The following is a 20,223-nucleotide window of genomic DNA, read 5'->3' on the forward strand; positions in this document are numbered from 1 at the left end:
GGACACAATGACCCACTACATCCTGCGAACCACAGCATTAAGGGGAAGCTGTTTATGACATTACTAGTCGCTTTGATTGCATTATCCGTCACTACGGCATCCGTAATAGATGCTAGCGGGGTCAGGCAATACAGCGAGGACTTCCAAGTATCTGAAGTTGTTGGTTCCCTTACGACAGGTGCGATAGAATTTTTCGCCCCTTTTTCTTGTTGTTGGGCGCGTATAAGATGCTCACTATGTTCTTACAATAAAAGGATTATTCCTTATCGGCTTCGCGTTTCGCTCCCTTCTATCTGGCCCTTTTTCAGAGAAATTTGGACGAAATGTAGTCTATTTGACAACTATGATCCTTTTTTTGGTTTTTATAATAGCTTTAGCTCTGGCACCAAACTTATATAGTCACCTCATTTTCCGCTTCCTCGCGGGACTTTTTGCTTCTACCCCCCTCAGTTATGCAGGTGGCACGGTGGCAGATCTGTGGGACCTAGTGCAGAAGGCATATGCCTTTCCTATCTACGCCATACCGGCGTTCTTCTTTGCACTCTCTTCGCGAGAGAAGTATGTGATGGCTACATCGGCGCCCATTTCGGCGCATCCTCGTGCGGCTTCGTATCCGATTCCTCGTGTGTTTGATGCACCCGTGACGACAACAACCTTCCCCTTGAGACTGAACAGCTCAGTCAGGTTTTCGCTCTTGGGAATTGAGATGGGCATTTTGATAGTTCAAGGAGAGAGGAGTGAAACGGTGGAAGAATCTAGTGGGTGTGGTTTGAATGGATTGAAAGGAAGTGAACAAAAGCAAACACGGAGTCGAGGATCGTATTTATAGATAAGTATTTTCCATGCCAATCTTACTGCACAACTTCATTTGTGCGAATTAGGAAGTTTTGAGGGAAGTGTGGGGAATCGCCGCACGACACCCTCCGAAGCCATACGGTCTAAATGGAGGCGTTTTTTTGACACTAGTATTTTCTAAGTGTGTATTGTGAAATAAATGATGACAGAGCAGCCAATAAAAATTTTCTTCCTGGTGGCTTTCCTAATGCGAGCATCTGGACTTCTCACTGGACAAAAGCACTTTTGAGAAAATAAAGCTAGTGTATATGCAGTATAGGTTGTCAAACTTAGCTATACAAATTGGCAGGCACTCAAACACCCCTACTAAGGTTTCTAGGATTGACTCTTGAGTCCAGATAATTTGCCATCCTACTGAAGTTTCGAGTAGGCCATGGGGGATTGCCCATTAGGCAAATGAAGTGTGCTTTTGATCTTGTGTTGTGGCTGTTAAATCGTATAACAGTGCCGGAAAGCGCGCGAATCACCGAGTAGAAAGGGAGTAGAAACCCTGTATTATAGGTAAAAAGAAGAGGCCATACCAAAGTCGTACTGTTTTTAACAGGCTAATGCTGAGGAGGAACGCAATCACTTGATTTTTGAAAATGCAACTATCTGAGGAAATATCCCAACCGATGGTCTCGAAAGCCAGACCAATAGTGGCATCCTAAAACCTCCTTTTACATGATAACCAACAAAAAAGGGAATCCCTCTTTTAGCATTTGTGAATCTCCATTTTTAGAACCCAACACCAGCAATCATAACTTTGAACACATCCTGTCTTCCAGCTTTGACAAGCTCAAAGGCTTGCTCAGCTTCTTCGAACTTGTAGCGGTTGGTAATCAATCGCTTGACGTCGACCTGGCCACTGGAGATCAGGTCAATAGCCGCTGGGTAGCATCCGGCCACGTAGCGGATAGAACCCTTAATGATTAAACCACGCGTGCAAACAGCGGTAATAAGGACACACTGGAGAGTACACTGCCTGTTCAAATTTCTGGCCGGATATTTTCCCATGCCCTTTGTGCAGTTTCAATAAGCCGATACTTCGTCGCTACCGTATCGGCAGCGTTTTCGAGGCCGGGGTCAAGCTTATACATCTCACGTTTAAGTAATGACCATAGATTCTCGATCGGATTAAGGTCCGGAGAGTACGGCGGCCAAACCATGATTATAAACCCCATTGTTTGAAGTAACTCTTTCACGATTCTTGCTTTATGGACTGGGGCATTATCTTGCATAAAGATCTCGTTGTCGCGAATAAATTGAGGGAGTATATCGGAATAAAGGACCTGGATAATTCGAGCTGATACACCTTTCTTAGTCGCTATAGGATCACCACGCAACTCAAAAAGGGGTGTCCGCTTCATCGGACCGAAACAAGCCCAAAACATCTGCTTTACCGACTTTCCAAGTTCAACCGGGTGAATATCGAGGTTCCGACATTGCTCGCTTGGTCGGGTAAAAGTCCAAACCGGTGTGATTCCACAACCACGTTCAACCGAACATTCGTCGGACCAAAACCCATTCCTCGGGAGTAAAGTTTATATACGTTAACGCCCACGCGAGACGTTGTGCCGCACGATGTTCATCTAAGGCCGGTCGGCACATTTGTTTCCATTTCCTAATTCCAAGTTTGTTAAATAGACGCCAAAGTGTGGTTTTCCGGCAGCGGTTATCGACTAATTCGAGAAGATCTTCGTACGAGATATGCGGACAGTTTTGTGAGGTTTCAATAAGAAATTGGCGATCGAGTTCATCGAGAAGCGGAGGCCGGTCGGTACGGGGGAGAGATTGAGTATTATCGCGAATAGCTTCATTTTTAATGGTTTTTTTGACAGTATCGCGTTTAATAGTAGGGTGCTGCCTTTGAGTGCGAGAAGGACCCCAGCAATTAACCCGGTGTAGTTCACAGATCCTTTGCTCTATGAGTTCTGGCCATGGTTGTATAGGTAGTTGGAAGAACCATGGAAATGGTCTGTAATTTATGAATAAGATCTTAGGGGTATTAGGTGGTGGACCCGGTTTTTTTTTTGGGGGGGGACGTTGTATTTTGAACAGGCAGTGTACCCAATACCAACAGGGATCCACAGGATCCATCAATGGCAGCGCCCGGCGCCACGAGTCTAACTATGAACATCTTAGTCGACGTGCTCAGGCTTGGAAGACGCGGCTTGAACCCCCTCAAATCTTAACTATTGATTCCTTCCGACGTCGATCAACGTCAAATTATTTCAAAATCTGTTTAAACTTTCCCCCCTAATGCAACCTAATGCAAGAAGTTGGAAGGGGTACGTGCTAGGGTTCGGTAACCGCTTTCCATGTGGTGCCGGCGTGGAGTCTCGTCTCCCCCATCGGCCATACATATTCAGCCTCAGTCGATGATATTCCCAAAATGGAGTACAGTTGTTCACTCCACATGAACTAGCCTCTGAGACTATTACTGTGAACCATGAACTCCGCTGCTAAGACTCGAGAAGCCTTTTCGCACGCCTTGGGCGGAGAACACGTTGCGAGCATGTCCGCTATGTAGTCTGTTACTCGCTCCAGCGCCCTGGTCGTGGGGCCCTGATTTACATTCTTATATTGTTGGGGACCCTCGTTTTTGTAAATCGAGCTTTTCTTTACGATTGTGCTTCAACTATTGTGGCCTCTTCGCCATGCTTTTCCACGTACTACGCTCCCTTACGGTTGAGGATAATGCCTCACTCGCTCGTCGAAAATGGGAGTTCCACGAAGAGGTCCCTCTTGAAGGTTCCGAACGATCGCTCTTTATTGCCATAGGCGTGATTGCGCTTCTATCCCTAGTGTCCACTCTTTCCTTGCTTTCTTTCTTGACCTATCGATTCATCTACTGGCAACGTTACTATAAAAGTCCTCTCGCCAAGAATCAATACGTCGTTCTCATCTACAACCTACTTCTCGTCGACTTACAGCAAGCCATTGCTTTTTTAATATGTCTTTATTGGGTATCGCGGGGCAGTGTTCACTACGGCGAAGCGGCCTGCTATTTACAAGGATGGTGGATCATGACAGCTGATCCCGGCAGTGGATTGTTTGTTTTAGCCATCGCTTTACATACGGGGGCAATCGTTATGCGTGGTCGCCAGCTCCCATTCCGTACTTTTGCTTGGTGTGTCGTCGGACTCTGGGTTTTCATTCTAATTCTGGGATTCATTCCTGTCGGCCTGTATGGCAAGGACGTCTTTGTGATTTCTGAGGCCAACTGGGTATGCTTTTCTTTCTATCTGTTCCTATTTTAGCCAAACTAACCAAATCGCATAGTGCTGGCTGAGTCCTGAGTACGAGGACGAGCGTCTCTGGGGTCATTACTTCTGGATTTTCCTTTCCGAGTTCGGTACCGTTGTGCTTTACACCGTTATGTTCTTCTACCTTCGAAAGCGTATGCAACAAGCGAAGGATCTCCGCCGTGGTCAACAAGAAAGTCTACAACGTCTTAACCGAGTCGTCATTTACATGGTTGTCTACCCGCTTGTGTATCTAGTTTTGTCGCTACCTCTCGCCGCCGGCCGCATGGCCACTGCAAGAGGCTACCCGCCTAGCAAAACATACTTCGGTGTCGCTGGCTGCTTGATGGCTCTGTCCGGGTTCTTTGATGTGACGGTTTACACGTTAACACGCCGTCATTTATTGCTCGACACCGAACACAGCACCACCGACCGCAACTACGACGGCACCGATTCCCAATGTCAAACCAACATTTCGACTGCCGGTGGTTCCAAGCCACGTAAGTTCCGCAGCAGAGGATCTCGGCTCGGTTCTCGATTCCAAAAGAGCGGGAACCATGTCGATGTCAAGGCAAATAGACCATTCGAGGACTCAACCGACGACATCGTCAATAAGAATGATATGAAAATGTCCAACTTTGGCGGTGTGCATCAAGAAACGACGATTGAAATTTCACACGAACCTGTCTCTGCATATGAATCTGATGAACACGCTGAGCGAGAGCGCGAACGCCGACCCACTTGAGATGTTGGATGCCTCGATGACACTTCTATGTTTGTTTTCTCTTACACACTTTTCATTTTACGATTTTGTACATACCCCCAGTCCCTGTCGACTTTAATTCTTCAGCGGGTAATATTTACTCCACAAATATTTCTTAATCTATGACTTCATCATGTTGATTTACGTGGCGTGAGATTTCAACATTTGTTCTCCTTAGTTACATTTACATGGCTTTCTACTCTAATCTTCTATATTCAACGCTTCTTGTCTTTATATTACCCCCATACTTACACTCCGAAACGCCATTGTTCTAGTCTTCCTGCAAACAATTTCGAGCATCACCCAGAGTCAGCCGCAGTGGAAAATCAGGAACAGCAGGCTACAGCCGCCACTCAACCCCTGACCCAGAACCATGGCCGCCTTTCTTCAAAAACCAATCAGTTTTTAGGCAACCAACATTAGTGACGAGTATCACTGAGATCAGCAAAATGTTTTTTGTTCGGAACTTATTCAGGAACTCAACCCCGATCTCCCCAAGAGGAAAGGAGGGACGATTCCAGACTGAAATTTACATTCTAGCCCCTCTGTTCTGACATGGTTTTATTAGCGATTGCTTAGCAGTTGGAGCAGTGGATTTTTCTTTTGGATCGAGTTATCCTGCGCTGGGGTTAATTAAGCGATCTGTGTCCTCGTTACTTCGGTGGAGCTTCATTTCGGCGAGCGACCGTGATCCACTTATACGAAGTTTGCTTTGTCTTTTTTTTTTGTACGAGGCTATGCTGGTCCATGTATCGAGGTTTTGCATTTTTGGTATATTTTGTAGTTCTTAGACCATTATGGTTGAGATGACATCCTGCAAGGCACATTGTACATTGTACGATCCGAGGAGATCGGCAGATTCAATGATTTGCACGTGAACTCCATTGAAGATGCGTGGCTGATATAAGCAGGTGGGGGGCAAGTCGAAAAATTAACCTCGGTGTCAGACAGGCAGATCAGCATTCAGCAATCGTGTCATAACATATCCATCTCATTAAATCATTCGCATTGTCTGGTGAGCGCCTCGAAATCAACTGTGTCTAGAAACGTTCACATGAGCTCTGCTCATTGGTTATTACCAGGCTGGTAAAGCAGCATTGCTTTTGCCTTGCGTTGACGCGGGATATACACGTTTCGGTGTCTTATTTGCCGGCGGAAATTGTACTCGCAATACAGAAATACACTCTCTCATAGTAACGTGTAGCTTAGTTGCCGATTAACAGCAGTAGTTGGTGTATATAATACTCCGTGCGCATCATGATATGCACAGCAATAAAATGTAGACATCTTTCCCCTTGACATATCAACATTGAGCCATTACCAATAGAATCATCTAGAATATCTAAAATAGTATGTGTGTGTGGGGTTGATCAATTGTATGAGATGCATCTGCGTCAACAATGTTCCTCGAAGGGGAGCGCTGTGATAACAATTGAACTCCGCAGGATGAGCTCTGCGTCAACAAGTGTGCTTTGCAGGACAAGCTCTGCAAATAAAATGTGCTTCGCAGGATGAGCTCTGCGTTAACAAGTGTGCTTCGCAGGATAAGCTCTGCGTTAAAAAGTATGCTTCGCAGGGGATCGCTGCGTTAACAAGGCCTCTAGCGACGTGCAGGCACCTCTTCGTGGTGTTAGAGACCAGTATTCGAGTATTCCAAGAGTAATTGAAGAAGCCAAGACCTGCACAACATCTTCATCGTGTCTTTTGGATCCCGAAGGATCATCGGTGGGAGGAATGAAGCCTAGATAGACCTTCGAAAATTTAATCACCAAAATCGTAAAATTCACAACTGAACTTTCTTCGCTATCGAGTGCCGTATTCCAAACCCTTCTGCCTTGATAGTTTGCGGTCCGATAGACTCCCTTCGCCGCAATGGAATGCGGCATCTGTCATTAAGGTGTAGAGCAAACAGAGATGTGAGTGTTGTGGTGAGCCGTGAGTGTTGAAGAGTGCTGATGTTGTGGTACGGTGTAAATGTTGATGTGTGTTGTGGTTTAAAGGAAGATTGATTCTTGTTTCGGAGGGGATTCAAGAGGATATATATATATACAATGTGAGGTCCAAGTTGATTGTTCTTCGTATAGTTTGTGAAGGAATTATTTCCGATGATTCGGCTTGGTTCCTGATCTGCACCAGCCATATATCACAACAAATAGGGTTCTAGAGGGGCAAACATTTCAATGCCAGGAAAAGACAGACGGGAATAGTTTCGGTCGACATCCCAACAAAGAACCCAACCGCAGCGAAAACCTCTCTTTTCCTGTAATTCTTTCTCGATTCTCTGCAATGTTAGTTAAAGATTGGAAAGAAGTGACTGGCCATAAGACTAATTGTAGTTTGAGCTTGGTAAACCCAAAAATAGGGGTTCCGCTAACCCGGGGCCCATGACAAGAATTGGAACATCGGTTGTTCAATGAGCGATGTATTGCTCATACAACCGAACGAAATCCTGCCAACTAGTCTGTTTGGTTTGTTTGCAAGTAACTGGTTCTAAACGACACTCCGGTACTGGTCTGATCTGCCTTTATCTTCTTGATATTCCCACTCTCTGAGAACAAGAGAAGAAAAAAACCCCTTCAATATAGGACTTGCGACCGGTGGATTTCCTTCTTTGTCCTCTGATTGGTTCAAATGTTGGGTCCTTCCACCCACAATGAAACGGTCGAGGTGGGTATAATACAACAAAGACAAGGGGGCAACTGTAAGGCCGTTGGTCAGTTCATCATATAGTTGAAGCATTAAGCTCGAAAGAGTCATGGATCCGTCTTGACCCCTGATGGGTTCTTTTGTCTTTTCAACCCACAAATAGGGTTAAACAAATAACGGCTTTCTTTTCTTCTCTCCTTTAAAAATGCACTTTGTTTCTTTTCTTTGAGTACTTCTAGCCATGGAGACATCAATCGAGATTGTAAGTGAATATTTATGACCCAATAGACCGGGATCTAATATCAGCTATAGGACCCGGCTTATTGTGACCTTGGACGCGACGACTATGTAGATAGTGACTTCGCTTCGTGGGTATATGCACCGGGTTACTATCACTCATTCTAACCTAGTACTTAGTGAAACAACCTCTCTAGCATCGTCCATCTACCGGGGAGTGTTCGAAAATGGAAGACGGTATGCATATTCAAATCTACCGAGGGCAGATTATTGACAAGATATTAGCTATCAAACTGTGAGGGAGGGTGGATCTTGGTACATACCCGAATATCAATTCGATCATACCCCTTCTAATATTGCTCCAGGTGTCCGTCCGACGAGCAGCAATTTGAGAGCTTAGAGGCAGCGTGAGTTTGATACCACTAAACCAATACACACAAGCTAAACCGCCCAGTCACCTCCTCTGTATACTCCTAGACGCCGATACCGACAACCCACTCTTCCACGCACCAGTGACAGATCCCAAGGTATACACCCAGAAACCAAAGGACCATGAAAGGCCCCGCTGACCAAACACAAGCAAATCCTGGACATCGGCACAGGCCGAGGAAATTGGGCCATGTAAGATCAAACTCTCCCCCAGCTAAGAACAAGAATTGACAAAATATAGCGATGTATCCGACATGTTTCCAAAGGGTAAGTACATACATATAGCCCCATACATAGACAGCGAGCTAACTAACCCAGCAACCGTCAGAGGCGTAGACCTCTTCCCCCCACCAGTAGACTGGCTCCCCCCAAACTGCATCATGGAAGTCGACGATGTCCTACAGGAGTGGACCTGGCGCAAACCCTTCGACCTAATCCACATGCGCCAGCTAATAGGCGCCTTCACGCCTGTAGAATGGGACTGTGTATTCACACAGTGTTACAAGTAAGTTTGTCTCTCCTCGCCGCCTCAATATCAGCCCCCGCCATACCCTCCCTCCTTCCTAAACACCAAGCTAACACTAAAGTACCAGAAACCTAAAACCAGGCGGCTGGCTCGAACAAATAGAAGGCGACCCTCGAATCCAATGCTCAGACTCCAGCATGCCCACAAACTCCAGCATGGTCCAGTTCACGGAAGCGGTGTTCCGCGCCGGACAGGAATGGAATCACCCCCTCGATACGCTGGACACGATGCGCACCGCGATGGAAAAGGCCCGCTTTGTCGATATCCACGAGAAGACGTATAGGTGGCCTATTGGGCCATGGGCGCGAGATCCTACACTCAAAGAAGCGGGGAGGTTGCATTATCATCAGTGGACGGCTGGTATGGAGGGTTGGGGGATGTACCTTCTTACTAAGTTTGGGGTTCCGACGCCGTGGACGAAGGAAGAGGTGCTAGTTCTGTTGGCGAGGGCTAGGAAGGAGTTGCAGGACCCGCATATTCATATGTGGCAGCATGCGTGAGTTTTTCTTTATTTGTTTCTTTTATTTTTATTATTTGATGGAATGGGTTGGCTGATGCTTTGTAGGAAGAGGGTTTGGGGGAGGAAGCCTACGGCGGAGGAGGTGGAGGGGAACGTGAAGATTGAGGTTGATGTTCAGCACTATGGAATGTAGTCTGAGTTATGTTTGTTTATGTTGGACTATGTCGGTCATCCCATTGATGCCTTTGTCTAGCCATCTCATAGATGCCTCCATTTGTTTCCAGACTGAGCCAGTCTTTGTTAGACGACTTCCTTTGTTTGGCAGGGTATAAATCCCCTGCCCTAGATAGATTGAATAGATCATGATTCTCCTTCCTCTCTCTCTCTCCCCATAGTTAGTAGCCCCAACAGTTTACTTAGGTTTGATTATTTTGAAGCATATAAAGTACCAAGTTTGAACAATTCCTTTCCAAAGATCCTTGAAACGAGCGGCTATTGATGGAGAATCTACAGAGTGGAGATCCAGATATGGAGAAACAGCTATCACTATCTGGATCTGTCCCATCTGGGGCAACTGCCTAAGGCAGAATCAGGCACACAACAGCTATCCATGCCATAGTCATATTCTCGTCCTCAAATTGCGACATGCGAAAGGAACCAAAGTAAATCGGCCCAAACCCAACAGGGAATCAAAATACGAGAGTCTCGTTCAGCTTGTATAAAAGGCCCGACGCCCCGCTCATCGGACGACTCGGGGGGAGAGACGATGTTGTCTAGAACATCCTTTCGAGCAGGACCGACGGGGGCTTCCCACAGCAACATCCATACCGAGAACCACTCTCTCCCAATAGCTCACGACGTGTTTAATTCGGAATGTAAGGCGAGAACAATTTTCTGTGCAAATCTCAGATTCTCTACAACATGGCGAATTCGGGATTCGAACCGAGCATATCAACTAATTCTGTCAACACTTCTCTGGAATGAAATAGTAGTAGGGACTGGAGAGAAACAGAAAGCAAAAACAAGAAGCTTACCTGACTGGAACCCACTCGGTGCTCAGCAGGTCTAGTCAATACCTAGTGCGAAAAAGGAGGGAAGATTCTTATGTTCTCCCTCGCCCGATCATGTGGTATCTCGATGAGAGCCCAATCCAGATTTGATGCCTTCTCGTTGTAAACTCGTGGTTCTAAAGCCCGATACCGCATATATAGGGCCCAAAGATTCGCGCTTTGCTGCTTGAAACCTCTTGATGTCTCTTTAAAAGCCCTTGAGCTCTGATAGGGTCTTTGCCATTATAGCGAAAGCTTGTTGATGCACGTAGATCTCCGTGACTATAGAGAGCAAGGTGAAGCAACTATAAAGATATAAAGATAGATGAAGGTGTTGAATCTACCTACCACTATGAAGCACTATATATGCTTCATGAAGACAAAGAGAGGTCTATCATCTGCAGGCAAGCAGGCAAGCAAAGCCTCGTTGCCTTGCTGCTGCCTGGATGCCCAATTGCATCGTTTGTTCTGCGCGTCGGCCTAATTGATTCCGCAACCATTCACTCCTCCCTTCTAAATATATCATAGCAATGACACAGTTTGGCTAACATATCAGTGAGCTCAATGGCATCAGCCTTTTACAACGAATGGTCGTGGCAGTGGAGACTTCACTTTCCACAATGTGATCTTTGGATGTTATGTTGAAGAAGTACAGTAGAACCATGCTAACCTGGTATTAAACAAGCTGACGGATAAAGCATGAATAATTTAATGACGAAAAACATCTGACTTTCGAAACGTGGAAAAAAAGGTACATTTATGGTTCCATATTTTCACCCAGAGTTGCTGTGCGATCCCATAGAATTATTGGGCATGTTGGTGGAAGGACAGCCCTGGAGTCGTCTTAATTTCTGCAAACTCCGGTTCTGTTTCCGTTCTAGTGCTCACCGTCACCTTTTTGATCCCTCCCCTGGCTTGTGGGGTGTGGATGCAACTTTCATCGCTACAAACCAGTTTAGACACCAATACAGACATAGTATCCCAGCCACAGGTTGCTGCACGCCGCGTCAACGTAGGTGTTCCAAGCACGGAACTGCGCCAATGTGATCTTCGCAGCCGTGTCGATCGTATAGCAGCTGTCACCGCCCTTGATCAGATGGTAAGTCTTGCAGTTGCTGACAATCCCAGGCATCTGGGGCGTGGGGCCCGTGGGCTCAGCGGTTGGCTGGGGTGCCGAGGTGGTGGTTGCGCCGGGAACATGCACGCAGACGTAGTAGTCCAGCCAAAGGTTTGAGCATGCTACAAATGTTAGATTTTGACCTTACAGGGTGGACCGGTTTCCCGGTAACAGAATGGCAAGGGGGAAAGGGAATATGAGGACGTACTGGCGTCGACCTGGCTGTTCCAGCTCCTGAACTGGGCTTCACTTATACTGTACTTCGCAGCAATGGTGTTACACTGGTCGCCGGATGAGACCTTGTAGAAACCATCACAGTTGGCTGCGATGCCGGGCATAGTGGGTGAGTTGCTCGGGGCAGTGTCCGTGGTGGTCGAAGCCTTGGTGGTAGTTGTGGTAGTTGAAGCCTTGGTCGTAGTTGTTGTCGTTGTGGATGTGGTGCTTGAGGGCTCATCTGTGACGGTGCCAATCACGCAGTACGACTTGCCGGTATCGAGATTGAGGCAGGTAATTCCAGGGTTTAGCTGCTGCAGATTGTCGACCGAGAGTCCCCAGCTGCTGGCAAAGCTTGAGCATGTAGCCCCGGCATCAGCAGTGGTGGAGAAGTCGCAGTTAACAGCGCGGCGGGTGAGGGCCGCAGCCATTGCTGGGACTGCTCCGACGACGAGAAGAGCTGTCAAGTGCATTGTTGTGGACTTTTACTTGAACTATACAAAGAATGAAAACGTCAGCCAAAGTTTGCTGCTCAGGGAATTGACGGCCACATACTCGTAGACTCAAAAGGGATAAGGGAATGCTTAACTCTCAGCAACGACCTCTATGGGTATTTATATAGAAATTTGAGGCCCTAACAGTTCCGAGGATACACCCTCCTGTCTCGCCTGCATCTAAGGGTATCTACTACTTCATTTACTTCGCAACTGCATCAGGACTAGTTGAGGCCCTAAGGTCCTTAGTTTATTGTTATATTACTACGCTTGTTGCTATACGGTATCAATACCTAGCGTAGGAAGCCGGATTCTAATTGTATATGGGCCACGGCGAAATGGAAGATCGTACATATCTCGAACGGGGTAAAGTGCCAAGATTGAATATACGGAGTACAAGTTCAAGAATGAGGATAACTTAGCCGGCGATAGTCGTAGGGTTCCACGCGTTACCGAAGAAAAAAGTTCTAAGCGAACCGATTGAGGAAAATTACGAGTCCGAATGTAAATGCTAGCGTTGATGACTAGTTTCTGGGCACTGTACCGCTGAAATGAACTGGTCACAGAGCGTGAAGCCAAGACCTTGGCAGGGGCGGCACCAACACCCGCTGTTTTCGGGACTTCATCTGGGGGAAACTTCCAGGGTTTTAGGCCTCGTGGCAAGTTTGCCCATGGGCCGCCAAGGAGCGACCTTATGCGGGCAGGGACTCGGGGTTTCATTCGCCTGCTCTTTCAACCCCTTCCACCATTTGATTTCCTCCGTAGTCTATCTTAGCGCATCGCCCCCATTTTCTTTTTGCGAATCTTGCCTTTGCCGTCCACTACCAAATTGGTTCCCATTTTCCCCCGGCAGAACCATCGTCAAAGGAATCTACGAGGCTTTCTCACCCTCCCATCTTTCAGACTCCACGCTTGAAGGCCCGAGTCGCCCTTAGGATGCACATTCCCAGGGCGAGCTGGTTGCTCGCTGCCTGCATGGGGACCATAATCAACGCTTCTGACCTACTAGAAGTGGACCTAGTATTCCCGCGCAACGAAACATATGCGCCCACCGACAGGTTCCCTGTCGTCTTTGCTTTCCAGAATTCCGAGCGCGCGAGATACCTGAACCCCGCAATTGAGTACACTCTATGGGATTTGCAGGACCTGGACGCCTCCGTGACCAGCTCCCATGATCTCAGGGGGACCAACTGGACCAACCAGGACACCTACCTTGCACATTCTTACTCCACCCTTTTCAAAAATGAGGGTCGGTACAAAGTGAGCTGGACCGTAAGCTGGCAGAGTTGCGACGAGGACGCCTTTGAAAATAGGCTCAGTACCGCCAATATGATCGACAACATGACCACTTGGGCAACCTATTTCACCACTCAGAGTTCCGCCCCCAAGGTGGATCTCGTTGCTGCTACAGCCAAAAAGACATGTCCCGAGGAATATGGCGTGTTAATCAATGTGACCGACAAAACAATGAAGGTCCCATGGAATGTGAGGTGGTCTGACCGTGACTACACCAATGACACATGCGCGGTGGTGGCGAAGTCCACCCCGACTGCCACGCCGGATCCTTGTCGGGTCCACATTGACAAGACCACTGTCGAAAGCATGGAGGCCTCTCTGTTAGCCCGCTTATGCAGTGGTTTATACCCGCCATCCAATTGCCCGGAGGATAAGAAAAATGCCGCGCAACAACTGGCTGTGGTTGGCATATCATGCTTGCTAGCTACATTTGGGGCGTTGGGGTTCTTTCTTGTGTGACCATGTTCCTGCACTAGACTTTTGACTTTTGGTCTGCTACTCCTGCTATAAGATCTTTATTTTTTGAGCCCATGCTTTTGTCTTTGTGTATATACCTTTCCTAATTTAATCACATGCGCGATGCTGGTTTGGTTCATATAATTAGTCAAACAAGAAACATAACGGATATAGCTCCCTCTAGGCCATAATTAGAGACTATAGTTTTTAGTGTGGCCTAGTGGTAAAATGGTTGTATTTCCATATCAAAGGTTCTACATATAAAATTATTTTGCATAGTTTATGCTACCACCTTCACGTACATCTAAACAGACATTTAAACAGACATGCAAAAAAGAGATCACAGGGCCGCACAAGCGGCCAACTATTCTTGCAATTCATAAATTACTAGTTCTTACGTTTAGGCATATTCTTCGCTTGTAGCCTCTCCTCGACCAAGGTCTTCTGTCACTCATTATTCTTCCACTATTGAAACCAAGTAACACCGTCCCTGCAAGCTGAGAAAACCTTGGCAGCGGAAGCCCGAGTGCCGAGATCACAAGCAGTGTCTTGGCATTGCCCCAGTTACTCAGTGCTGCCACCCACCCAAGACGGCGCCACGGCCAAATCAGGTCCGCATTGACCACCACTGGGGCTGAAAACTGAGGTATCCCCCTGCATAACAGACCGGGGGCTGACGGGGGCCAGGTACAAACTAAATCCAGCCATTTGCGATAACGGCGGAGGGCACAAGGTCTGGCCTGCGGAGTGGCCCGCGCCGCATCCAGAAGTGCCGCAGTGGGGCGGTCCTTTTCCTAACTACACCAACACCGCAACGGAACTTCGATTCACTGCCTCCCCTGCTTAGGGCCTGTTCTCCAACTATGCCCCCCTCGTCTAGCGCATTAGCTGCAGTTGGATACAATCTCAACAACACCAAGGCGCTAGTTTTGACCTAGGGCTCTGGTTAGATTAGACAAGACCATGAGATTCCTCCTAGGGGGCCATGTCTTCTCGTATACGTTCATTTGGCGGGACCAAGAGTCTTTCTCTGCGCAGTCTACGCGAGTAATGCAGGACTTCCGTGGTTTCATTGACTCTCCACCTTTCTCACTACGATCCTTCCAATATCCCCGATAGCAAGTCAGCCTTGTAATGGCTTGTACAAGCGCAAAACGGGGGCCAAATACAAGGGGATTGTTAGCTGAACCAAGATGGGCCGGAAATGAGCTGATGCAACCTACAGTCAAAGCGAGGGTCGAACAATTGGGAACAGGAAGTGAAATTGATAATCGAGGCGAGAAGATGAGAAAGAGATCTAGACACTTCGAGGAATATAAAGCTAACTGGGTTATTTTTGTGATCTTGTGAAAATTTATTCATCATTCATTATATCACACCACACATTCATTTATTACTCATTCATTCATGAAAACTTTCATTCGTTCATTCTAATCACTCATTCCCTATTTCGACATTCTTTTATTTGTTTTGGAGACGAAATGGTGACTTGGTCCTTCACGACGGCCCTTAGGGCTGTTGGGGTTGGCCTCTTGCTCGCTGCCAATGGCGCTGTGGCTACACAGGGATTCAAAAGTTCCGCCAGTCCAGGCTACAACAGCATTGATGTCTGCCCAGAGCGATGCAGTGTTTCCGGGCCGAACACCGGAAACTGGTCTGTGTATCCTGACTTCAAGAAGATCAAGAAATGCAAAGAGACGATGTTTTACGAGTTTTCTCTGTACGACCCTGTTGACAACCGGGATGTGAATCACAAGATTCATGCTTGCTCGTCTTTCGGTCCTGACTTTTCTGAGATCCCCGCTTCAACCATGCGGGTAGCTTCTGGGAAGTTTGTTGATGTTGAGTTCGAGGTGGGCTGGTGGGAGGAAGGGTTTGGGCTTGCAACTTCCGGGCTGCGGTCTCTCGTCAAGCAGGTTCGTCACTATGTTGAGAAGGGCCATGGAGCCACAGATAGACCTTTCATCATGTACGGCCAGTCGGGTCAGGCTACTGTTGGTCTCTATATTGGCCAGGGTCTGCTGAACCAAGGCCTTGCTCAGTCCGCCTTGAAGCTCTTCCAAGATAACATGGACAATCTCACCGTGTCCGCACCGAGTTTGGCCATGCAGCTCTGCGAGCAAAACTACGACAGCACCCACATTTTTGGAATCATTGCCACCAGCAATGGCACGTTTACTCCCATCCAGGAAGCCATCAAGTCTTGGTCTAACGCAACGTGTCTATCGTTCGAGGGGTCCACCAGGATTCCTGGCTCCGCAATCTTCACCACGCCGCTTATAAACGCAAACCGCACCATCGTCACCGCCAAAAGCAGCGCAACCACCATGGCTACAACGGCTGTAGCCACAAAGCTCCATGCTCGTGCTGAGTGTCGCACGGTTCAGGTAGACTCCGGCAACGGCTGTCCGGAGTTGGCTGTAAAGTGTGGTATTTCCGCTGCCGACTTTACCAAGTACAACCCTGCCAGTAACTTCTGTTCGAACTTAAAGCCCAAGCAGCACGTTTGCTGTTCCCAGGGTACCCTTCCGGATTTCAGTCCCAAGCCGAATGCTGATGGTTCATGCTACGCGTACGAGGTCAAGGATAATGACAACTGCGACGATCTGGCTACGGAGTGGAGCCTCACCAGGCAAAACCTTGAAGACTTCAACAAGAACACCTGGGGCTGGAATGGCTGTGACCCTATGTACTCCAAAACAGTGATGTGCCTGAGCAAAGGAACTGCGCCATTTCCCGCCGAGATCGCGAACGCACAATGTGGTCCTCAGAAGCCAGGGTCAAAGCCGCCAACCGATGGTTCGGATATTTCTGATCTCAATCCTTGCCCGTTGAACGCCTGCTGCAACATCTGGGGACAGTGCGGAATCACCAAAGACTTTTGCGTCGACACCAACACCGGCCCCCCGGGAACTGCGAAGAAGGGCACCTACGGCTGTATCTCCAACTGTGGGATGGATGTTGTGAAGGGCAGCGGATCCGGCGCCATCAAAATTGCCTACTACGAAGGGTACAACATGAAACGGGAGTGCCTGTTCCAGGATGCCTCTCAGATTGACACCTCAAAGTATACACACATTCACTTTGGCTTTGGCACATTAACACCCTCCTATGATGTTGAAACGGGTGATGTGCTATCCTCGTACAATTTTGGTGAATTCAAGAAGCTTTCTGATGTGAAGAAGATCTTGTCATTTGGTGGTTGGGACTTCTCCACGATGCCTGATACCTATCAGATTTTCCGCAACGGAGTCAAGCCTGCGAACCGGCTGGCGATGGCTCAGAAGATTGCAACTTTCATCAAAGATAATAACCTTGATGGCGTCGACATTGACTGGGAGTACCCCGGCGCTCCTGACCTCCCAGAGAATGATCCGGGAAGTAAGGAAGATGGTCCTAACTACCTCGCTTTCCTTGTCGTTCTCAAGAACCTCCTCCCCGGAAAATCCATATCCATCGCCGCTCCTGCTTCCTACTGGTATTTGAAGCAGTTTCCCATCGCGCAGATTGGCAAGATTGTGGATTATATTGTCTACATGACCTATGATCTCCATGGCCAGTGGGATGCCAACAGCGGCTTCTCCCAAGAAGGATGCGACACGGGTAACTGTCTCCGCAGTCAGGTCAATCTGACAGAGACTAGGCAGTCATTGGCAATGATTACCAAGGCAGGGGTCCCCGGAAACAAGGTCATTGTCGGTGTGACTAGCTACGGGCGATCTTTCAAGATGGCCGAAGCAGGATGCCATGGCCCTAACTGTTTATACACGGGTGACCGGCTGAATTCAAACGCGAAAAAGGGCAAGTGCACGGCCACAGCTGGGTACATTGCCGATGCTGAGATTGCGGAGATCTTGAACAATCCTAAACGAGCCGTTACCGAGCACTTTGTCGACACCAGTAGCAACAGTGACATTCTTGTCTATGAAGGCACAGAGTATGTGTCTTACATGAGCGCAACTACCAAGGCCGTACGCGCCGCTCTCTACGCAGCCTGGGGTCTGGGAGGCACCTCTGACTGGGCCGTTGATCTGCAGACGTACAATGAGCCACCCAACCCGGCAAAGACCTGGCTTGGGTTCTTTAAACGCGTTGTCGCCGGTGAGGACCCCAAGGTGGATGACACGCGAAACGGCAACTGGACAGACTTTGATTGCACGCACAAAATGGTTATCCATCCGACAGCGTATTTACCCTCTGACCAGTGGAAGAATTTGAACGCGGACGCTGCTTGGGCGGATGTTGTCAGAATCTGGACAGACACAGACCAGCACAAGAAGGGAGTCAAATTCATTCAGTCGGTCTCAGAGACCCTACATATGGGAAAAGGCTCCAACTGCGGCCAGCTGACGGAGGACAGCTGTGTGGCTTTGGATTGCCCAGCCGGTGCGAACGGTGATACTTCGGGACCCGCAGCGCAACTGATTTGGGACTCTTTGGTAAGGATCCACCATCTACACAAGGACTACTACGAAACTCTGTTCCAGGCCGGGGTAATTACCACCACGGCGCTCGATGATCTGGAGAATAAATTTGCGCCGATCCCGCCTGAGGAGGACAATACCTGGCTATTACTTCTCATTGATGTTCTCACCCTTGGAACCCTCGGCACGGCGGCACCTTTCTTCAACACGGTTCTCAAGAAGCTCCCTTATTTCCTCGAGAAATCAGGCGCCCTTGACAATTTCAAAGATACCACCATGACTATGGTTGGACAGGGTACAACCATCGCCAAGGACCTGCTACCCAGTGATGATCCCAATTCCAGATGGAACCCGCAGTCACAAGATGCGTTTTCAAACTATATGGCGCAGGTTGTCGACGGCTGGGCCAATGTCAGCTCTCTTTCACTTGAACAACTGTTCAACGGAAAGCCGAACTCGATCAAGGTCCTTGAGGAGGTCATGTCAAACGGGAAGCTCATCACGGGTAAATTCGAGCAAGACCCTCCCGAGAAGGATGAAACGACTACTGATAAGGACGAGCTGCGCACCAACATTGAAAAGTGCTTCTTCGGCTATTCCATTCCTGCTCTCTGGCAGGCTTCGAAAGCCTACGCATTTATCATCGACACAGGCCACGCCTGCGGAGGCAAAGAACTCACCGACTACCTCGCAGATGACACCATGAGCGCCACAGGCGCCTGTGTCGACGGGCAGCAGTATTACCTCGTTTACCCAGATGGCGACGCGACCATATGCAAACAAGTGTGCCACGACCATGGCCCTTGCACGCGGGTATGCACCGACAACAAATTCTCCGCGCCCCCAGGCCTTGACTCCCTCGGCGGGGTCAGTTTCGGCGGCATCACCACGGCCGATCTGATCAAGGGCTCCGTCCGCACGTGGAAGAAAAACGGCAAGGCAAATGGCGGTGGCTTCGCGGACCCGACTGACCAAGGCACAATCAACAACCTGATGAACGTGGATGTCACAACACCTGGATTCATGCGGATCCCGGTCTGTAGCCCCGAGCGTGCCTTTAAATCCTGGGACACGGCCAAGGCGGGCTCCAGTGACTATTATCCCTGCGATATCCCGCCGGGAAGGGACACCTGCGGGGACTCGACGTTTGAGAACCAGACCAGTGATGGATCGCCTCTTGTTGAAGACTGTCTTATCATCATTAAGAATATCCAGGGAGACGCTAGCACCGACTATACCACCCTGGTTGCTGGCAAGCCTCACCGCGAGGTTGCCCCGCATGGTACTTGTGCGTTTGGGGTGGAGGCTACCAGTGTGAACGGGAATGCGAACTTTGTTACCGGTGGGCAAGATGTCATTGATATTATCAACGAGTCGGTCAAACGTTTTGCGAGCAATGGCAAAGTTGGAGCAAAGGGGAATATGGTTTGCAATGGCAATATCAAGGACCAGGCGGTTAAGTGGGGAATTTATTCGACTTGATCTTCAGCTAAATATATGGCTGAAGTAGACGCGATTTTGTATATCATTGCTGTGATAATCAGACATACTGCTTTATCCTGATCTTCTGTAACATCTCCCGCAATGCGACTGTCAAGTTAGCCACAAACTCTACGGTCTTGAAGCCAAACATTGAATGGGGCAACACGCCCCAGCTCGCCGGCAATGTGCCCAGTGCAGTCGGTGGGACAGGACATAGTGATCCAATCCGGGGTTCTATTTCAAAAATATAGAGAATTTTATGCAAAAGCATCACAGATCGAAATTTTAATCGAGGATTAGAAGAGCAAGTTGAATTAAAGATAACAACCTGTGATATTTCCACCTCTACCGTAATCATTCCTATCCAAACTATACTGTTCTGGTTACTAGGGAGCAAAGAGAGGAGAGAAAGAGGATTGATTCTCTCCGACAAACAAAAAGCTACCTAAATAACTAGCTAGGTGGCAGCCTGACAAATTAAGCTCCAAGGTACCAAGGCAGATGACTGTCTGAACAGCAGTACTGACTGATGTTTCATATCCTCCAGAT

At 48.2% G+C, this 20,223-nt stretch overlaps 7 protein-coding genes across 7 annotated transcripts; 4 read left to right on the plus strand and 3 right to left on the minus strand.

The window, feature by feature from the left end:
• Positions 1–513: 513 nt before the first annotated feature.
• N7471_006721 (L-xylulose reductase) lies at positions 514–714 on the minus strand (the record flags this gene model as incomplete). Its single annotated transcript, XM_057279440.1, has 1 exon — positions 514–714. The coding sequence occupies one exon, from the start codon at positions 712–714 to the stop codon at positions 514–516; it is 201 nt and encodes a 66-aa protein (XP_057139050.1).
• Positions 715–1,572: 858 nt separating this feature from the next.
• Positions 1,573–1,851, minus strand: N7471_006722 (uncharacterized protein; the record flags this gene model as incomplete). Its single annotated transcript, XM_057279441.1, has 1 exon — positions 1,573–1,851. The coding sequence occupies one exon, from the start codon at positions 1,849–1,851 to the stop codon at positions 1,573–1,575; it is 279 nt and encodes a 92-aa protein (XP_057139051.1).
• A 1,643-nt stretch (positions 1,852–3,494) lies between these two features.
• On the plus strand, positions 3,495–4,827 carry gprD (the record flags this gene model as incomplete). Its single annotated transcript, XM_057279442.1, has 2 exons — positions 3,495–4,064; positions 4,120–4,827. 2 exons carry the CDS (start codon positions 3,495–3,497, stop codon positions 4,825–4,827), a joined length of 1,278 nt encoding a protein of 425 aa, XP_057139052.1.
• A 2,905-nt stretch (positions 4,828–7,732) lies between these two features.
• On the plus strand, positions 7,733–9,336 carry N7471_006724 (class I SAM-dependent methyltransferase; the record flags this gene model as incomplete). The annotated part of the gene is made up of 11 exons (XM_057279443.1): positions 7,733–7,753; positions 7,804–7,859; positions 7,909–7,965; positions 8,014–8,043; positions 8,094–8,135; positions 8,183–8,255; positions 8,309–8,349; positions 8,399–8,424; positions 8,476–8,662; positions 8,751–9,179; positions 9,249–9,336. 11 exons carry the CDS (start codon positions 7,733–7,735, stop codon positions 9,334–9,336), a joined length of 1,050 nt encoding a protein of 349 aa, XP_057139053.1.
• A 1,811-nt stretch (positions 9,337–11,147) lies between these two features.
• N7471_006725 (uncharacterized protein) lies at positions 11,148–11,995 on the minus strand (the record flags this gene model as incomplete). Its single annotated transcript, XM_057279444.1, has 2 exons — positions 11,148–11,431; positions 11,518–11,995. The coding sequence occupies 2 exons, from the start codon at positions 11,993–11,995 to the stop codon at positions 11,148–11,150; spliced, it is 762 nt and encodes a 253-aa protein (XP_057139054.1).
• Positions 11,996–12,952: 957 nt separating this feature from the next.
• N7471_006726 (uncharacterized protein) lies at positions 12,953–13,771 on the plus strand (the record flags this gene model as incomplete). Its single annotated transcript, XM_057279445.1, has 1 exon — positions 12,953–13,771. The coding sequence occupies one exon, from the start codon at positions 12,953–12,955 to the stop codon at positions 13,769–13,771; it is 819 nt and encodes a 272-aa protein (XP_057139055.1).
• Positions 13,772–15,249: 1,478 nt separating this feature from the next.
• On the plus strand, positions 15,250–19,674 carry N7471_006727 (uncharacterized protein; the record flags this gene model as incomplete). The annotated part of the gene is made up of 1 exon (XM_057279446.1): positions 15,250–19,674. One exon carries the CDS (start codon positions 15,250–15,252, stop codon positions 19,672–19,674), a length of 4,425 nt encoding a protein of 1,474 aa, XP_057139056.1.
• Positions 19,675–20,223: the final 549 nt, after the last annotated feature.

This window comes from Penicillium samsonianum (assembly GCF_028829775.1).
Source record: "Penicillium samsonianum strain IBT 33392 chromosome Unknown utg000003l_segment0_segment0, whole genome shotgun sequence".
In the NCBI taxonomy this organism is placed as follows: domain Eukaryota; kingdom Fungi; phylum Ascomycota; class Eurotiomycetes; order Eurotiales; family Aspergillaceae; genus Penicillium; species Penicillium samsonianum.